This window comes from Melopsittacus undulatus, chromosome 8, assembly GCF_012275295.1.
Source record: "Melopsittacus undulatus isolate bMelUnd1 chromosome 8, bMelUnd1.mat.Z, whole genome shotgun sequence".
NCBI lineage: Eukaryota > Metazoa > Chordata > Aves > Psittaciformes > Psittaculidae > Melopsittacus > Melopsittacus undulatus.
The window spans coordinates 34,948,852-34,969,842 of NC_047534.1; the positions used below are offsets into that span (position 1 = coordinate 34,948,852).

The 20,991-nt window shown below is 42.8% G+C and overlaps 1 protein-coding gene and 1 pseudogene across 1 annotated transcript; both read left to right on the top strand.

The window, feature by feature from the left end:
• The first annotated feature begins 794 nt into the window (after window positions 1-794).
• LOC101878669 (caspase-8-like) lies at window positions 795-9,260 on the top strand (annotated as a pseudogene).
• Window positions 9,261-13,596: 4,336 nt separating this feature from the next.
• Window positions 13,597-19,001, top strand: LOC101878842 (caspase-8-like). Its single transcript, XM_005144634.3, has 8 exons — window positions 13,597-13,934; window positions 14,486-14,591; window positions 15,489-15,624; window positions 15,708-15,764; window positions 16,085-16,152; window positions 16,666-16,801; window positions 17,687-18,188; window positions 18,502-19,001. The coding sequence occupies exons 1-8, from the start codon at window positions 13,627-13,629 to the stop codon at window positions 18,635-18,637; spliced, it is 1,449 nt and encodes a 482-aa protein (XP_005144691.1). The 5' UTR covers window positions 13,597-13,626; the 3' UTR covers window positions 18,638-19,001.
• The last annotated feature ends 1,990 nt before the right edge of the window (window positions 19,002-20,991 follow it).

Sequence of the window (20,991 nt, forward strand, 5' to 3'; positions counted from 1 at the left end):
AGACAAAATAGAAGAGTCTAAGCTGACTTCTGCCTTTAGTTCCGTGGGGAGAAGGATCCACCGCTTGTGAAGTAGCAAAGAGTGGTAAAGTCTCCCTCACTGATAATGTTTGTTCAAACACAGTTTACACTGCCGTAATTTATATTTACTATTGAGTGTGAGTATTTTGGTTGGGTGTGCTGTTTGTATGGCTGCACACTGTAATCCTTGGGGTGTGCAGCAGTACTGTGTCAGCAGAAGCCCAAAGGTGAGGTAAGCTTATCAGTGTAATTGCAGCTGCCATTCAGCAATGTTGTTGGATGTTTCCGTGTGATCTCCTGTGGTGTATTTTAAGGTAGCAGTTTGAAAGTGTTGGGGAAAGTGTGTGGGTTTTATGCAACTTGGATATTGATTGTTCCTTGCTATCCACAGTATACACCTTCAGTGTTACTGCATAATGCAGATTACATAGCTGTGTAATCTGTGGTAATGTAGAGCTGTGCCAGAAGGAAATCGGCCCCAAACAAACGAATAAACAGAAGCGGTTGGTTTTCTTTTCTACAGAAGCATATGCATTTGGGCATGCTCTCCACCTACAGAATTCAAGAAGGGTTATGACTTGTGCAGGCCTTGTTTAGACAGATACAAGTGGAACTAGTGTAAAAGTCTGTTTGTGAAGTTTGTATCTTGGGTAGATCATGATCTTAAAGTGGGGTTTGTTACCTTTTTGAGTCTCTGGTATGCAGTCCCTCCTGACTCAGTTTTTCTGCAGGAGAACGTCTATCCTGCCTGGTGCCAGTAGAGGCCACAGTCACTACAGGAGCTGAGTAGGCAAGTAGCCTTACCTTTTTACTTCCTCAAGATCAGCCTTTCTGGGAGAGATGAATTTTTGACAGGCTACTTCGCAAGGAATAGTTTGGGTCACTGAGACACCTCCACAGGAAGTTGGAGGGACAAAACTTGGATGCAGGAGAGCTGAGGAAAATTGGAGAGACCAAGTTCACAAAAGGAGAGGAACATTTTGGGGAAGGCTGCGAGAAGAAGTGAAACAGAAAAGAGAATGCGGAAGAGCAGTGCCAGAAGGGCTGGTCCTTGAAACTGGAGCATGATGGGAGAAACTTGCATCTAAAAAGAACATGCTTCATTTTTCAAACTGAAACTGGACTCTTACTCAGTTAAGACAGAAGAACTGATGCAGGGAGAGAGACGGTGAGTCATGGGATAACACGGAAGCAGAACCATTTTGGACCTGAAGATCAGATCGTGCCCCTGTGCACTGCTCCCAGCCTTTGGATAAAGGGAAAACTCCTGGAGTGAAATAAGTCACACGTTTTCTGACCTGTTACTAGCACACACTTTTTGGAAGGAATTTGCACACCTCATCATATCAAAGGGTATGTTACAATTTTGATTTTGTAAAGATGGATGGATGGAAATAAGTGAATGATTTGGTCTTCCTTGCAAAATTTTAACAGGTTTTGGCTCTCCTAGCTGTGTCTTTTCAGAATGCTGACTTCACAAGCCTCAGTGTCTGATACCTATGCTCATTGTTAATCATATGTTTTCTGCTGCAAGGAAAATAATGGTGGCCAGCAGGTCATACTCGGAACCTTATCATTGGAGGCAGAATTCTATACTTCAGAGAGGGTGAAAATGCTAAAAGTTAATTATTACCGCTTGAATTTGCTTTAGGTGGAGAAGTGTATTATATCAATAATTTCAAAGGAATGTTTAGCCTTCCAGTTCCCTGTATTCACTGCTACTGAATTTGGTACTGATAGATGGCTTTTTCATAATATAGGAAATCATCATCCAAGGAAGTGCAGCCATTCCTCCCATGTAAGTGATGTGAAATTATTATTAATAGTGGTATTAGTATTAAACAGTTTGCTTGTTGTGTCTTTAATTTAGTAGAATGGGAGAGAATAGACATTAGCAATTGAACTTTGATTTAGTATGCTCTCTATATATACAGACAGCCTTAAATAGAGAGTGTAGGTGTCATGTCCATTCTAATAGCGATAATTCTGTGGCTTGAAAGAGCCTTTGAGAAATAAAAGTGATAACTCCTTTACCAGACAGACTTACTTTTTATAAGCACATGCCTTGTATCTTAGACAAAACACATGATTTGTCTGAGTAAGAATATCATTTCATAACTAGGTACCAAAAAAGTATTCTTTTTTCCTGTGTGGGTATAGAAATAATACAGTCAGATATGAGATCATTGAATTGTGAGGTTAAGCACGTATGATTCATTCAGGTACTAGTGTTTTTTGTGGTGATACAGGCTGAATGGTATGGATTCTAGTCTATTTAAAAGTTCAGTTTGAATGAACTGAAAGGAAACAGTATTGGGGGGGCAGAGCATGAATTACATGTTTTATCACAAGGCATGTTTTGCTGTTTTATCAGGTTTTTGATAGACAAAGGTTTAAGATTCAGTTCTATGTTCACTCTTGCTAACAGAATGCTGACCTGTATTTTATTTGAATATTAGAAATTGAGAGCTGTCAACTGAGTTTGATTTGATGCAGATAATCCAAAGCAGGAAGAGGTACTTTAGCTGTGCTAACCAAGGTCACAGTGTATAAAGAAAGGAGAAGCCAGATAGCTTAGAAGACTTACTCATATGGACTCTTAGGTTTGTTATGATGTAAAACCTTTACCTGTGTTAAGGGGTAAAACTCGGCAGTCTCATTTACAATGTACTCTGTATTAGAGACTGGTAAGTGGCACTTGCTTTCAAACATAAAAAAAACGAACCAGAACTAAAACAGCAGCTAAGCATCAAACCTATGATAGCAAGACAGCCCCTGTCCACAGATGTACTTTTGACTGCATGTTATCATTTTAGGCTTTTCTAAATTGTGTGATACCTTTTGTAACCATGTGTTGCACTATTACTGACAGATCAACTTCTATTTGTGTTTAGATCCAAATCTTGATGTGAAATGGGCATGAACAAACTCCTTTTTGACATATCTGAGGCTTTGGGTGCAGATGACCTTGCGGCTATGAAGTTCCTCAGCGTGGAGCACATCCCCTTAAGGAAGCTGGAAGCCATCCAGGAGCCCAAGGCCTTCTTGAGAGAGCTGGAGGAGAAAGGCATGATCGAAGAGAGGAACCTGTCCTTCCTGAAGGAGCTGCTCTACCGGATCAATAGGATCGACCTCCTGGAATCCCAGCTGGGCTCTAGCCGACAGGAGATGGAGAGGGAGCTTCAGATCCCAGGCAGGGCAATGGTGTCAGCCTACAGGTAAGCGGAGAAGTATTAAAGCTTTGCATGCAAAATGTACAACAGTTCTGTTGTGTACTGTCTTGTTTTATGTCTGTGCTGCTGTTTTATGAATATCCCAGCAGAATTGTATTTATTGTCACACCACTATGTGCCATTGTGAGTTTTACATTTTGCAGTTCACATGTGTAATTGTGGTGTTCACTTCCCATAACTTTCCTAATTAGACTTTTTCTATTCTTTATTGCCAGGCAACTGCTATATGGAATCGCAGAGGACTTGACTCTAGAAGATGTAAAGTGCGTGAAGTTCCTGCTCCGAAAACAAATACCCAACAGCAAACTCCAGGACAATGCTGTATGCAAAGTGTTCTTGCTCAAGTGATCTCGCTAAGTTTCTTGAAAGGCTAGTTCAAGAGTTTGCTAGGTCTTGTAAGAAAGGAAAGAGAAGGCAGTCTGCTGTCTCTAAAATCTGTTGTTGCAACAACTGTGATGTTAGCTGATAGGTGCTGTGTAAAAGAATGGACCCTTTTTTCCTCATTGTATTTTTTCTCTGCCCTTTTTGCTTTCTGTTTCCTATTTTCCCAGCAGCACCTGTCTTCCTCATCTTTCCTTCTTGCAAAATCCATCATTCTCTTCCTTTCGTCTTTGCTTGGCGTTTATAAGACACACATCTGCTGTATCTAGGAAGAATGATGTTTGCTGGAGGAAAAACAGTGTTTTGGAGACAGAAAATCAAGTTTTAATGTGAGTTCAGCCATAAATTCTTGTGTGTCACTGGTTACATTTACTTTTCTGTTGTAATTTGGGGTAACAGCATTTTTTAACTCCCCCACAAAAGTATTAAGAGATCTGCTGAACTTGTTTAATACTTGTATTGCAAATAATGATCAGTAATCGTAGAATCATAGAATAGTTAGGGTTGGAAAGGACCTTAAGATCATCTAGTTCCAACCCTCCTGCCACGGGCAGGGACACCTCACACTAAACCATATCACCCAAGGCTTCATCCAACCTGGCCTTGAACACTGCCAGGGATGGAGCATTCACAACCTCCCTGGGCAACCCATTCCAGTGCCTCACCACCCTAACAGTAAAGAATTTCTTCCTTATATCCAATCTAGACCTCTGCTCTTTAAGTTTCAACCTGTTACCCCTTGTCCTATCACTACAGTCCGTAATGTATAGTCTCTCATGTTTTTCTTTGGTTGCATTGCATCCCAACCCTTGTTTTAATGAGGTTTGAAGGGGAAAAAAACCCCATTCTTTAGCTGGTCAGTCTCTGGGAATAATGATGTTATCTTCTGCTTTGTCCAGAAGTGTCTGATACCACACTTAATGACGGTCTCTGTATGAGTTTGGGTTATGTGTGTTTGTTTTACCAGTCAATGTTGAAGGTCTTACTGGAAATGGAAAGAGAAGTGTTAATTAAAGAAGATGACCTGTCAATGCTGAAAGTCATATTAAAAGGATTTAGAGCTGACATAACAAAAAAAATTGTTACCTTTGAAGAACAAAAAAAAGGTAAATTATTTAACCTGTTGTTTAAGAGTAGAGCTAGTGTGTGTGTGTCTGTGTCTGTGTGTGTGATTTTTGTGGCTTCATCCTTGGCAGCTTAGGAGTCCAGAGGTAAGAGAGAGACCTTACAGTATCTTAGGATAGGCAGAGTGGTTCTTGGTACCTGCGGTTTCTGAAGTTTTCTGCTACTTACAACCATTAGCTAGCGTGTAACCATTAACTTTCTGTACTAGAGGTGAGATTTCAAAGACTTAAGTATATGTGGGCTGTTGCAGCCAAGGTGGTGACTTCTCACCCCACAAGCAGGTCTTCCCTTTTTGGGAAACAGGATGTGTCAACCAACAACAGCTGAGACCTACTAATTTTTTCCTCAGAACTGCCTTTTGGATGACTCCGGTCACGTGTTCCTTAGACACATCAATGCAGAGATACCAGGCAGTTTCCCCAGCATGCCTTAGCACCGCTGGCCTGTGCTGGTGTCTGTAAAAGAGCAGAAGAAAACTGCCAAGCCCTTTGTCAGGGGAACGTATTTTTAGTCTTGCTATTATTGTTTTGTCCCCCTTGATAAGCAGAAAAAGAATATGTCTTACAGTTCTTGATGCCTTGACAATTAAATTCCATTTAAATACATATGCGTAACTTGTAAAAGGGCAAAAAAAAAGTTTCCTTTGTTTCAGAGTCATTGGTTTGTTTTCTTCGCTTACTTCAGACACTTGTGTTCAAAGAAGTGTTTTGTTGCTTTGAGGAGGTCTTCTGTTATACTGGTATATCTTTGGTGTGTCCACTCAAACAGTAGAGCTCTCTGGAGGCAAGACAATGGCATCAGAAGTAAACAAACTAGCTGTAGTGTATCACTGTACAAAAATGCTTCTCCTCTTTTACTTACATATCCCATAATGGAGATGGTAGCGAATGGCTTGCCTGGGGTGCTTACTCACATTCAGCCCTTTATTCTCTGGATCTTGCTACCAGTAAAAGAGCAGAGAAGAAGAACACAGTTGTGCAGAGCTGCAGTCACCAGCAGTCTGTGAAACTGGACCCCTGCTTGGCCCAGCTCTACAAAATGATGAGTTGTGGTTTTAGACTTAAAATATTCTGTTTATCTTCTCCCTTTCAGAAAATGATTCTAAGGAAAACCTCCAGTATCCAGTGCCTATATCTGTGCATCCAGCGAGACCAGCAGAGAGTGAGACACGACACCTGGTGAGAAATACCTCAATGTTTTTTTTAAAATATTTATCCAAGTTCTGGAAGGGGGGAATATAAGTTCTTAAGACTAAGCAAGGTGGAAGAGCTGAAAGCTAGGGATTCTGGCTTCATATGGAGGTCTTGTAAGAGCTCCTCATTTCAAAACAACACCAACCCTTGTTCCTTTATTGAGGACCTGCCTGTCAGCAATCTTTTAGGCAAGAAATGAAGGAGTAGCTGTTGTGTGAAGAAAACTGATCTTAAGAATAATGGAGACAGGGACATTGAAGTCCTGGTCAGGATACTCTTGGACAGATGGTAAGGGAACAACAGAATCTGCTACCTCACTAGAAACCCACCAGGACTCTCAGAGGGAATGGTAAGGTGCAGGAACTTTTCCTCTGCACATGTAAACTTATCTTTCTGGATACTTGCTTTCTCCCATGCCAAAATCATAACCTAACCACAGACTGCAAAGCAGAGTGAGGATTCAGAAAGACAAAGCAGATGTCTCTCTCCTGTAGCTAGCTTTTATTTTTAGGCTTTTCCTTTCTTGTATCTTGGCATTTATGATTTTTTTGTGCTTGGACATGAAGAGCCAACAACCTGTGTATAGCATATTTCTCTTTTGGATGCTTGGCACTGTTTTCTTATCCGCCTTCTTTGTTTCTACACTCTGTGGAATCATATAAAATGAAAAATAACCCTCATGGTTACTGTGTGATTCTGAACAACTACATTTTTCAAAATATGTGTGAAGTCAGACAAGGAACAATTGAAGATGGAGGTAAACCCTTTTTTAATCTAGTTACTAGTTTGTTTCTTTCTCTGAAAGAATTATCTAAGGTTTCCTGTGAAGAAGATTCATGTCCACTGAGTTCCTTTGCCTCCAGAGTAACTGGAGTGACAGTCACTGTAGAAATCAGAAATGTGCCACTTCCAACAGTTCAGCTGATGGCTTAAAAGAAGGAACTGTTTTCTGCTCTAGGTAAGAAGCGTCATCCAAACAGTGAAGGAGGCATTGTTATTCCGCCTTTTCACTTTTTTGGTTGTTTTTAATTCTTAGTTATTATGGAGTTAAGTTTTTAAGTCCTTAAATTCTTTTTAATGCTCAAATGCTACCGCTTTATAATTTTCTTTAAAGCCTGTCTTCTTGCAAGAGTCTCTTTTAAAATAAACAAAAATTTATCTTAAAGTAAAATCTGTTTCATAAAAGCACACATCACTGGTATTTGAGCTCCATCCAGCCTGTCTACAAGCTACTTGCTTCCCAGCTACTTTCTCACTACCCATACAACCATTTACTCTACATTTGATGATAAGTGTGCATAACATTTGTTAGAGGGTTACTCTCCCTTCCTTCTTGCTGCATTGATCATTCTCACAGGATGAGGCACCTACTGCACTTAAGATTGCAGAATTTGTCATTCTAAAGTTATCTCTTTAAGCTGCTAGGTGTTGTTCTTAAGCATCTGAGTTTATTAGGCAGTGCACAGTTAAAGCTTGCTTTAACATTGTAAACTTTACTAGTTTTTGCCAATTAGATAATCTGAAACCTGGGTTAGTTTTTTTTTTTTTAGATAGTGTGATGCTTAACCCAATTGTGTTAAAAAACAGGCATTTGGGTTTTTCTAATCAGATTTGGCAGGCTAAGTAAGAGTCAAGTGAGTTTACTGCTGGGATATGAACACCTGCTAATATATGATTATCACACAAACAACTGATGTTTCAGCATCTTTGTTGTCACTGTTTAACAAGTGCCTTTTGGCTTTTTTTCCTAGAGGCTGTGAAGAGGGTCTTTGAGTGGCTTCAGTTTGAGACAGTTGAGCACATGGATCTAGAAGCAAAGCAAATATATGAGAAAGTTAAAATATACAGTGAAAAGGATCATAGTAACATGGACTGTTTCGCTTGCTTCATTTTTTCCCATGGTGAAAAAGACAAAATAAAAGGTGTTGATGATCAGTTTGTAAATATTAAAGATTTAGTTGCCTGCTTCAGTGGATCCAATTGCCCTTCTCTTGCTGGCAAACCCAAGCTGTTTTTCATCCAGGTTTGCCAAGGCTCTGGAGATCACCTACCTGTCATAGTAAAAGAAGACTTTTATGGCCATCTTGAGATGGATGCTACGCCTCTGATTTCCATTCCTGATGAGGCTGATATTCTGGTTGGCATGGCTACAGTGGAACACTACAAGTGCTATCGCTATACAAACACTGGAAGTGCCTGTGTGAAAAGATTAAGTTGCTTTGCCCACAGTAATTACTGATTTTAATCCATGTACATTTGGGGTGCTGCAGGCATACATTCATAAGCATGCTGTGCTGAAGCAGCAGTGTTTTGCATTTGTGCTATATAATGCTTTTCACCTGCAGTAATTGTTCTGGAACTAGGCATTGCTATTCTAGAGATGAACCAAAGCATAAGTGAATTCCCTTGGTTCACCTGTGACAGAATCTGGGGTGTAATGCTGGAACACTGCCTATAAACAAGCGTGTGTATGTGTGTGCATGTGTTTTAATATTTTTTCGGTGATAAATGATTTTTCTTCCAGTGAAACCTGATGGGAGGCAGATTTGTTAAGTGATTAAACGGATGAAAAAAAATCAGTGTTCTTTAGTCATAACTTTCATTGTTGCCTCCCTCCTGTCCCCATCGTAAACTCAATTCAGAAAACACAATTTCTCTTCAGACATCACTTTCTCCAGAAGAGGGCATGTAGAATTTAGTAGAAAGCATAGGTTTGAGTCTGTCTCACCTTAGTGTGCTCTTCCGACTGTAACCAAAGTAGGGGACTGTATTTGCTGGGAAAGCGATGCTACATGGAGAACGCTTTTATTCCCCCAGACACATTGAAACCAGTGGTTACACATTAGAGTGTGCAGTTTCAGGACAGGCAGGGTGAGAGGAAGATATTAGCCTTCCCTGAGATAGCATTTTATTGGACCAAACATAGATCAGCTTCTTGGCTTAGCTGCAAATACCGTGTATTTCAATGTAATGTTTCTTCACTTTTTGTTCAAGTGGCAAGGATCTCCTCACCATCCTGACAGAAGTGAGCAAGGAAGTGGGAAGAAAAGATTTAAATGGATGGAAGCAGATGCCAAAGATAACATGAACCCTATGGAAGCAACTGATCTTCCAAATTCCATAATGTCAGTCAGTCAAAATGGAGAAAAATAAGAACACACTTGGTTAGGAATCACATCTGGAATGGGCTTTCATGTGGAAAGGAATTTGCAAGCGAAGTTATTCCGATCTGTGTATTTGGCCCCAGTCACTCAAGGGGGCCATTGGATCTAAATTTTCCAATTCCCATGTTTAATCAGTCTCCTGAAACCTGGATCTGCAGCAGTCTGGGAAGGCCACAGGGGAGTACAGATCTGACTTTCTGTCCTGCATAGCAGTGGAGTCTGTTCAATCTGCACTTCAAGTGAGGAAGCACCTGCAAGTGTAATGATTTTTTTAGGAGTTATTAGATGCAACAGAAGTCCTGTTTCTGTCCACGTTGTAAGTCCCTGAAATCTGCAGAAAAGAACAGATAGATTCAGAATGCTGATCCCTTCCCAGGGAGCATGTGCAAGATTGTAACTGACTTAGCCACAGGTGAATCATTGGCTGTCTCTGGAAGCTGTGTAATTTTTCATGGAAAATAACATGCTTGTGCAGAAGGACCAAAGAAAGAAGAGATGGTTATGATAATACCAGTTTGGTGCTTTTCCCCCAAATATTTGGTTTCCCTTGGTTTTAATTTACTTGACTTAACAGCGGTGCTGTTTAGGTTTTTTAATAGTTAGATTTCTTGACTGTGTTTTCTCTCAGAGGGGACAGCCTGTTTTGAATAGCTGTTAACTTCTGGAAGGAAGGCTCCACTCCACTGCAAAATTACAGAATCACAGAATAGTCTGGGTTGGAAGGGACATTCAAAGGTCATCTAAACCAGCAAGCAAGGACATCTTCAACTAGACCAGGTTGCCCAGAACCACATCCAGCCTGGCCTTGAATGTCTCCAGGGATGGTGCATCCACCACCTCTCTGGGCAACCCATGCCAGTGTTTTACTACCCTCATTGTAAAGAATTTCTTCCTCACATCCAGCCTGAATCTCCCTTTTTTAGTTTAAAACCATTACCCCTCATTCTGTTGCAAAAGGCCCTGCTAAAATGTCTCGCCCCATCTTTCTTATAGGCTCCTATTAAGGACTCAAAGGCCACAATAAGGTCTCCCTGAAATCTTCTCCAGGCTGTTACCCCACCTCTCTCAGTCTTTCCTCATAGGAGAGTTGCTCCAGCCCTCTGTTCATTTTTGTGTCTCTTCTCTGGATCCTCTCCAATAGGTCTGTATCTTTCCTGTACTGAGGACTTCAGAGTTGGATGCAGTACTCCAGGTGGGGTCTCACCAGAGCAGAGCAGCAGAATTAGGTCACTGCTCTGAGATGCCTTCTCCCGCTGGTAACTGACTCTAGCTCCTGTGGACTGCTATTTCTGTTGTAATACTGTTGGTTTTCACATTACCTTTGTGTGTTTCTCTTTTGGATGAAGCTGACTGAGAGACAGTCAGCATGGCAAACACTTCTATGTCAGCAGAAGTATTTATTTTGCTTATGTTGAAGTATTCGATGGCAGCCACCCCAAGGGGTAGTATATTGATATCCCTTCATTAGCAGCTGGAGAGATGGTTGGAAAGAATAAGTCTTAAGTTCAGCACCTTCTAATAATGGCAGCTGATGCCAGTGAGGCTATTGTCATCTTGCAGGTGGTGTGTGGGAGCTGTATGGGATTCTAATGGCTGTATTCCTTTTGAGTTTATAACATGATAAAGGATGATTAGAGACACTTTGTAATTTCTGCCTTTTTTTAGTGTTTTTTTTAAATCCATGTGTACCCATAAAGCAGGAGTTTTTGCTCAACCCTTCTTGTGTTCTTGAGGTGAAACTGTACTTCTCCTAATTCCACACAATGTGTTGGCAGTTCCATATTGTTCCCCTTATCCCTTCTCATCTTCCAAGTAAAAGGGAGGATGCCTGTTCTTAGAATCACAGCTCTGCTCACACAGGTTTCATCAAAAGTAATGCTCGTATCTATGTAAAGGAGAGTGCCGTGTATGGCAAGAGTTAGCAGGTGTTGCCAGGTATGATACAGTTCTGTGGCTGACATTTGGTTAACCATTTAGGAAATGTGACAGCAATTCATTTACATTTTTATAACATTTTCATAAATGAGACCTTGATATGAAGTTAGCAATTAGATTTGTAAATGTTGTTTTATGATAAGGAAATACAGCTTAAATGAAATAACTGTTTCCTCTAGGAGAAACTTACTGGAACATGGCAGCTGCTCCAGTAGTGGAGTTGTGAATCTACAGCATTTCTGGTTTTTCCTATTTCTCTGTTTAAGAGTTCAGTACTGTCAGACCAAGTTCCTTCAGATATTCCACCTGAGGAGGAGCTGGATGTCAAATTTACTTATTTGGTATATTTGGTGCTACATGAGGTTTTGATTTAGCAGAGTGATCTGGCAGCATGCTGAAATCCTAACACAAGCATAATTTAGCAATTGTAATACACAGTTGAATCACAATACAAATACGATTCTCCTTACCCATCTCTCTCTACTCACCATGATGGCATGGGAGTTTGTTTCAGGCCACTTCCATAGCTAACATTATTGCCTGCTGATGAAGACCTCCTAGAAGGGAGATAAAACCCTGTTGAAAACCTCTAAAGGACTACAGGAAGAAACCATATCGTGAATTTATATGTAGCTCATGCAGTGGTCAAAGAAGGAGAAAACACATTTTCAGTTTTATGGTTTTGAGCAAAAGTAGGCTCACACACACCTGTGGCTGATACATTCCTGCATGGATCTGTGGCCCTCCCACAGAACTGAGAGGTAAGAAGGAAGCTGGATCTGCAATTTTCTGACTTTCCTCCATAGCACAACTTGAAGAACAGGGATGGGCCATCACCTTTTCCCCCTGAAGGCCCTCAGCTAGTTACTTTGCCTGTCATAGAATCATAGAATAGTTAGGGTTGGAAAGGACCTTCAGATCATCTAGTTCCAACTCCCCTGCCCTGGGCAGGGACTCCCTTTCCTTTAAGTCCTGGCTGAAAAACCAAATGCTGCAACAGAACAATCCTGGCACTAAATCCTGTGACTTGTTTTCAGCCAGCAGAAGCACTGCCAAAAAAGTTGAGTCAGAAGATTGGTAGGAAAGTGACATTGGTGAGTTGAAGTTCTGCTTAAGCTGAAAGCAAGCAAAACCAGAGTGATGCTGTTTGAAAAGGGAAACTCTTAGAAGAGTGTTCAGGAGGACTGTTAGGTGCAGAGGCAGAAATAATGTTTTCAATAGCATGAATATCTGCCCGGTCATTTGTATCTTGCTACCTACTTGTTCAGTTTAACATCAGTTTCACAGAGACCTATTTGCACCCACTTACCATGGGAAGTTGGTAATTCTGTCCATGGTAATATGTTTAGGATGAGTTGTTAATGTGCTGCTCTTGGGATGGGTTAGTGGTACAAGTCAGGAGCCTGCCTGTGTTCAGGTTACTGCTGGCCTCTCCCATCACAGGGGCTGCTGGAAGTATGTGTTTTCCCACCATCTATAGAAAGGTACACTCTTAGCTCTCAAAGTGGTGTGACATTCAGTTGAACTGTTGGCTATGTCTGTGGTCTGTAAGATTTCCTGCAGGCCAGGGAGAAGTGGAAAGAAGATACACACCATTTAGGAGATTAAGCTATGCCAGTTGTTGGGTGTTTAGCACTTGATGGTTACCCTTTTTGTTCTGACCCCTACTAAGATCAGCACGTCCTCATGGAAGTCATTCAGATCTGTTTCTTTTCACTAGAGATAGACGAAGTTATGAACAGAGAATGGCAAGTTTAATCTGCAACAGCTTCCGGTCAATGTGCTAAAAAATGCAGTTGAGGTCTTTGGGAATTTCCAGTGAGTAATTTTGTGTCCTTTCTGTAACTGTGCCTTTCCTTTACTGTGTCTGTTCTGGTTTTGACATCCACAGGAATTCCCCAGGTCCCTAAGGTGGGTAAAAACTGAAATACATTTCTAGATAGGTGGAACATCATTATGGATGTGTTTTCTGGCCTTAGCTTAGATCTTTTATTACTAGTTTTATATATGCTATATTTATATATTTATTTATATATATATATTTACAACTGCTTTGTGTTTAGGCTTTATTTGCCCCGGTACATGAGTGCACAGAGAAGGATCTGTACCTCCTGCGGCCTATTTACTAGGAAGAACTTGTTTTAACTTGTCTTGAGGGCATGCTAGCTCCTGTAAAGTAAGTCAGGTCCGTGGCCTTACAAGCTTCTCCCCCCTATTGAAAGGGCAATGAATTGTGCCTTTAGACCAGGGAGAGGCGCTTGCAGGAAGAGCTTGGGCCGAAGTGAGAGCTTGAGCCCCGCACTGCCAGGTTCGGTTTTCTCGAGAACAGATTCGGGCATAAACAGCGCTCCATGAGTGTGAGCGGCGGGGGAAGGAGGGGCTAAACTGCGCCTGGGAGAACCCCCTCTGCCGGGCGCGCAGTCCCTGAACCGAGCTATGGGGATTTCCACTCTCATTGTCTGATGCTCCCAATGGAGGAGAGCTGCACCGCCCGAGCACCGCCTCCTGCCCGGCCCATCCCGCCGGCGGGCGGAAGAGGCCTCGCCCCTACCGCGGGGCTCGGCCCTGTGCCGCCATGGACTTCCCGAGGCGGCGGCTGCTGGTGGTCAGCGAGGAGCTGGGCGAGGGAGACCTGACGGCTCTCAAGTTCCTCAGCCGCGGACACATTCCTATGAGGAAGCTGGAAGCCATCCAGAAGGCACAGGACTTCTTCGAAGCCCTGCAGGAAAAAGGCATGATCGAGGAGGAGAACCTTTTCTTCCTGAAGGAGCTGCTCTATCGGATCCGTCGGATCGACGTCCTGGAATCCCACCTGGGCACCAGCCGGCAGGAGATGGAGAGGGAGCTCCAGATCCCAGGCCGGGCAAAAGTGTCACCCTACAGGTGAGTGACCGGTGGGCCGGGGCCGGGCTGAGCTTCCCCTGGCAGCGCCCTGTGGGACCGGCTGCCCTGCTGCTGTGTGCTCAGCGTGAGCCTTTACTGACGGCAGGAACGCCAGGCTAAGGGTCGGGAGCAAGAAAACATCTTCCAGGGGAAAGCAGGTACAAGCCATGGGGAAAGTTGAAGTTTCTGCCCAGTAAAAGGCAGAAAACTAAAGCTGCACCTTTCTGACATACTGAACAGCCCCAAAGGCCTCCCTCTCCCTGCCCGGGGGCACCGCTGGCTGGGTGCGAGGCTGGTCTCCACTCCAGGACGTTTCAGCCTGGTTTTGATTTCAGGAAAGCTGAGATCTTTTTCACTGCAGCTGAGAATGGTTTGATTTCAGGCTGTGCCGGGAGCCACGTCCCCCATTTTAAAAGATAAGAGAGAGTCGTTTGTACCTGAGCAGAAGACGGAAGTGGAAGGTTAAAGGGGTTAAATAGCACGGAGTTAAACTGTGCTATGGGTCAATCTTGGGAACAAGATGAAACAGTGTGCTCCTTTTCTCTTTCTAGATACCTGCTCTTTCAGCTGTCAGAAGACATCACTGAATATGAGCTGAAGTCTTTCAAGTTTCTTTTGGGGCAAGAACTACCAAAATGCCGGCTAATCCCTCAGGCTGTAAGAATTCTTTAACATTCTCTCCTCCCTGCTCCCTCTTTTTTAAAATGAGTATTATAATCCGGAGATGCCTTTGGGTTGCTGTGAGGGGAATGATCATCACTTTTCTTGTGGTGTCCCTCTTATGATGAAAACATCATTAGAGAAGGGTGCACCTGGAAAGGGATTATCAGCTCTCTGGTGCATATGGGACCTGCCTGTGCCAGTGTTCTGTGTAGCTTTTGCAGCAGTGTCAAGGCCCGGAGAGCACAGGCAAGCACAGCACCAGGCAGAGTAGCCTTCACATCCAAGCACCACATAGGGCTTTAGGGCTCAGTGGCTTTGATCAATGGAAGACTGATGAGCATATTCACTCATCTTGCCCAACTTTTGGCTGCTTTTTAAGCCATTCTCAGACACAGAAAATCGGTCACTGTGGCTGTTACTTCATGCTTTTATTCTTTTTGTTTTCAAACTTGGAAAACACAGATCTAAATAACAGATCCTTACCAAGGCTAAGGCCCGAAAACTTGGAGTTTACAAACAGCTTTGCGGGCAATCAGCTGCTCTTCTACTATCTCAGTCTGCACTTCTGACTCCTGGGTCTTTTCTGTCTAATGAAACCCTGGTAGCATTTTCCCTCTTTTCTTAAAGGAGAGATTGTAACTATCTAGTGATAGCTGTTCTGGTAGATCCTTGGGTGACCACTGTGCTCTGCCACTCACTCTTTACCAAGAGCTCCTGTCCCCTTTTTAATTCAGAGCAATCTCTGCACCATACTTGCATGGTTGTAGCCACTTTTGCCATTGGTCAAGGTGGTTGCTACAGTACATTAAAGCTTAGGTGCACATGCTGCCACTTCCCTCACAGTGCAGGATGGATGTGCTCTAAGAATTAACTGCTTTTCTGATTACCCAGACAATGCTTGACGTTTTCACTGAGATGGAGAAGAAGGGGATTTTGGGAGAAGACAACCTAGGTGTCCTGAAGAGTCTCTGTGCAGAAATTGGCATCAGCCTGTTGAAGACAATTGAAGAGTATGAATTAAAATTTGGTAAAACAAAAGGCCTCTTTCCCATAGTTATTCTTGCAGTGCCTCTTGGGTGTCACACAGGACTAATAATGAATACTTTCCAGGTGAAGAAGAGATGGTTGTCACAGAAGCACAGAGGGGCAGCCCAGCAGGCACTGAAGGTAATTGAGACTCAAAAAAAATAATGTTTAGGTTTTACGCTCTTCAGCTTTTGGACTACACCACTGGCATCTTCTTCACACAGGTGCCTCTCTAAAACCTGATGAGCATCCACTTATTCACGGATCACAATACATTTGACTCCCTTTTAATTGACTGTCTAGTGGTTTATAGCTAACAAGAATAGTTGTTCAAACACAGTTCAGTTTTCAGAGAAACTTTTACCCTGAGAGGTACTTGGGAGGATGGAGAACAGGAACAGAGCTTCTCTTCTACCTCTAGCCCTACATTTTGTACTTAAAAATTTTTCATCTGTGTTCAGCCCATGCCGGATACCTGGCGTCATCTGTGGCACCTGATTCTCCTGACAGACGGAATGAATCTTCCCAGGTAAGCCAGTCAGTTTCTTAGAAACATAATTTTGTCTTAGAAGTGATTGTCCCTCTAGGAGGTGAACAGTTGTTTTAAGCCCAGCTGTTAAAAGCAGTGTCTAGAAAAAAAAAAACCCACCACTCTGTAGCAACCTTTATTCTGAAGCTCAGTCACAGGCTGCTGCAGTGTTAGAACTTGAGAAACATTCACAAGGACAGCAGGACAGGCTGAGTTCATTATACCAGGAAATACATAGCTGGCAGGTGGCTGAGCATGGAAAAGTGGGTGAGTGCAGCACCCATGTGGGCTGAGCATGACTGTGGGGCTGAGGGGTGCTGTCATGCTGTGCAGAGACTCCCAGAGGCGGTGGGGCAGTGCACTGACAGATCCTGGGAGCAAAGCTGTATAGAGAGGCCTACCTAGGGAAAAGCCAGCTGGCTTTCTCTTTACCCCGCTGTGCCATCAGCAAGGGTGCAAAAGTACTTGGAGGAGACTGCAGGGGTTTTCACTACTGGTCATTCTTTTCAACAGGTTCAAGCTTACAAAATGACCAGCCGGCCCCGGGGAGTGTGCCTCATCCTGAATAATCACAGTTTCAAAAAAGCCAGGGAAAGAGCGCCAGAACTCAAAGGCATGAAAGATCGGACTGGGACAGATGTTGATGCAGGTATAGTGAACATTAAAGATAAGTCTGCATAGCTTCAAAAATAGCAACCTCATTCCTTTTTCTGTATTAAAGGTCTGAATTTCAGTCTTCATCCTTCTGTAGGATAAGTTCGTTGTAGAAGTTGAGTCAGCTCTGTTGCCTGTGCAGACAAAACTGAATCCATTTGTCAAGCTTTTACTGACTGACTCAGAAAAAATCACTATCGTTTTGCAGTTGTGCTGAGTTTATTGCAGTCTTAAGCAGCAACCTCAGCCTGGACTTTACAAGCTGGTCTAGCTCTATATCAGCCTTATGTGTACTACCTCTGCAATTCATGGAATCACAAACAGATTTGCTGCTGAACCAGAACTGGGGGTTAGTGGTCAAAGAAGGGGGATGTTGGAATTTAGGGACTTTAACGTTGCTATTCAGGGGCCTTGATTTTAGTAGGCTGTCCTGCAGCAGCATAGCTCGTTGCAGGTCCTAGGGCTAAGAGATGGATGTATTTGCACTATCTATGGCAAGAGAGAAAAGCCATCAAGGAGCTGGTTGAATTGAACTGCAAGTTAATTCAAGAATCAGAGTGCAAAGTTTGTCCTCTTGAGAGAAAGGACTAGCTGTAACATGGGTGGGGAAAGACACACAGCTTGTTTAATAGCTCTTACAGAACTTTTCAGGCAGAGTAAGAGGCAAGATTGGGAGGAAGCCTTTTAATAAGAGTTGGGGGAAGGCAGTAGAGATGTGATTAGTAGATTACTAGATTATTTTCAGAGGAGTGCAGCTACCTGAGTAGTGGTGTAGCAGGATTTCAAACAAAGGTTTATCTATGGAAATGCAATTTGCAGTCACAGAATCCAACTTTCATATAATGAAATGGCTCCAATTCCCTTTCTGTTTACTTTACAGGGGCTCTGAAGAGAGTCTTTAGCAAGCTTCATTTTACAATAGCAGAATATAGAGATCTCACTGCAGAAGAAATCCGTAAGACTGTGAACATGTACCGGTGCGAAGACCACAAGGACAAAGACTGTTTTGTTTGCTGTATCCTGTCTCATGGGAAAAAAGGCATGATATTTGGTGTTGATGGGCAGGAAGTACCTATCCGGGAGCTAACCGCTTCCTTCACTGGGCAGAATTGCTACTCACTTGCTGGAAAGCCAAAAGTCTTTTTTGTTCAGGCCTGCCAAGGTGATTCTTGCCAGGAAGGTGTGAACATAGAAACAGATTCTAAAGAGCCAGATGATTCTGTAGAACCAGATGCAAGATTTCAGCTCGAGTGCATCCCCACAGAGGCAGACTTCCTCTTGGGCATGGCTACCCTGCAAGATTACGTTTCCTACAGAAGCCCATACCATGGGACCTGGTACATCCAGGCATTATGCCACCACTTGGAGCACAGCTGTCCTCAGTAAGTGTTTCCATAGACTTTTTGACAACACCTGTATTTGCCTTATGAATGACAGGAGTTGATTTGGATGCAGAGATGATATGCAGTGGGATGATATGGAGATGATATGCAGTGGGAACACTCTGCTCAAAGTAAAAACTAACGTAGGACAGAACAACACCATGCAGATTGTTCACAGCAGCTTTGCTAACTGCTTTGAAGCCTGTTTAGAACAGGAGCCATTAGCACTTGTATAGATCAAGATAAATGAGAATGTGGTAATTTTTCTGATGTTAACTGCCTCCTACTACAAAACATACTTCTCTTTTTGCAGAGGTGAAGATATTCTCACTATTCTGACAGCAGTGAATCAGGAGGTGAGCAAAAAGACGTGCCAGCCAAATTCAAGGAAGCAGATGCCACAACCCGCTTTCACATTGAGAAAAAGGCTCATTTTTCCTGTCAACTGAATCGAAGGGAATTGTGTGGCAGAGGGAGCTGGAGCATCCTGGAATTCGTTGTTACCAGCCAAGAATCTGATAAAACAACAGATCACCAGGGTCAGCTCTTACCACAGGAGCCCATGTTTTTATTCAAAGTACAGCCTTAAGAAGTTTTTATTATCACACTTTATACTTGAACCTCTCAGAGCTAGGCTCCAAGTTGGGGGTCACTAGCTCAGTTCCTTTTTCAGCTGCACCACATTACTGTTGCTTTAGTATCTTTCCAATGCAGATTTCAAAAAAACTGTTATGAAGCTCTGGATTTTGTATGCCTGACTTTTGCAGAATAAAGGGGAGAATACTGGAAATTTTATAGGATATTATCAAGTTACATCAATGTGTTTTGTTACTTTTTCTCCCCACTTAAAATCATTCATTTTTGGTGGCTTGGTACAGCTCAAGGAAGAGTTATACACTTGTTCTCCAGCATCCTCAGCAGGATGTGGCTGTGACCTGCAGAAATAAGGGCAGGGAGATTATAGACTCTGAAACTGGTTAGAACCTTAGCAAGTGGCAGATGCAGCAATCACTTACAGGAACAGGTAAATCTGTGCCTCTGAATTCTAGGACTAATTTTGCAAGACTGTTACTGATACTCTTCTAGGGATTCATTGTGAAACCATTGCTAGTTGTGCTGAAGAGAGAACAGCTCATGTACAGAAATTTGTCTGGTACTTGGATAGGATCAGAAATGTGCAATCCAAGTGAAAGAAAACAATTATTTTTTTTGCCTAAATATTGAATAAAAACTAAGCCAACAAGCATATTACTCCATGGGCAGGATTATCAATGGAACCTGCTTTCCTGTGGGTTTTCTTCCTAGATCCCTTCTCTCCACCCATACTACTCAGTACTGTTCAGTCACCTGTGTGCATCAGCAACTCCCAGTCCTGCGCATACGTCCTGGGCTCCCTTCCTGTCATACTGAGGATCCAACTGGGAATCAGGCAGAGCACAAGTACTGAACTTTCACAGTTCCCTTTCCCTTAGAGGCAGAGGCTGGACCTTCTTTGGTCTGCATTGTTGACAAAACTTGAGGCATGAGACTGAACTCAGAGGCTGAGAGACTGACAGCGTGCTCACATAGACAACTTTTTCCTTAGGTATCACAAAGAAAAGGATACAGCAAATACAAATAGGTAATTAAAAACCCCACATACGCAAGCAAAGCAAAACAAGGAATTCATTCACCACCTCTCAGTGGCAGGCAGATGTTCAGCCACCTCCAGGACACCAGGCCTCCATCACCTGTAATGGTTACTTGGGAAGACAACTTTGAATGTCCCCCCACTTCAGTTTTACTCCCCCAGCTTTATATTCTGGGCATGACATAGAATCAGGTTGGAAAAGACTTTTAATATCATCAATGCAATAGATTGTATAGCATGGGATAGCCCTTTGGTCAGCTGTCCTGCCTCTGTCCACTCCCAACTCCTTGTGCACCCGCAGCCTACTTTGCTGGTGGGGTGAGAAGCAGAAAAGGCCTTGACTCTGTAAGCACTGCTCAGCAGTAAGGAAAACATCTGTGTGTTATCAACTCTGAGCCCACACCAGCTACTATGAAGAAAACCAACTATTCCAGCTAAAACCAGTACATGAGATTTCCATCTTTACAATTAAATTGGAAATTTCTGCTAAAAGCACAGCTTCTCTTGGGGTATCGACACTGAGAGCTCAACTGCAAGTGTTTTAGCTAGTTTCAAGTGGTGACTCCACAGCCCATACAAAAGGCCTTATTTGTAGTCACTTCTCACTTGTATAAGTTGCTATTTAAAAGCCCTTATTCCTAGGAGACTGTCAGAAGTATTTGTTCTAGCAGTGTCACCAACTGAAAGGAAAACTAGAAAGGAATTCAAGGCACTTCCAAGTCTCATTTGTGCAGAATCACTCCAGAATGTTTTGGAATTGCTAAAGTCCCACTGACTTTGGTGGCTTAATAAACCTGTTTTCTAAGGAAGCTCTTATTTGCACCTTTCTCAGGTACACCTGAGCTTTTGTGGTTCGAGCTCTTTTCCTGCATCTTCAAAGGGGTTACAACTCTCCTTACTACATGGAAAGTGCTGGACAACAAGTGTGAAAAAAGCCATCTCCAAACTTACATTCTGACACAGTGTGCACATGCTTTTAAGTGACAGCTAGCTTGTATTCCTCAGGCTCAGGCTTTTCAGGACAGCTGAAATCTCCTGAGGTCAGCAGGAACTTGGATACTGATATTAGTTTTCTTTTCATATGCACCATGAACAGCTTTGATGAGAGAGAACACATAGCCAGAAATCCCAAATCTGCCAATACTGAACTTTCCTCTGGTGCCATGTAGCTGC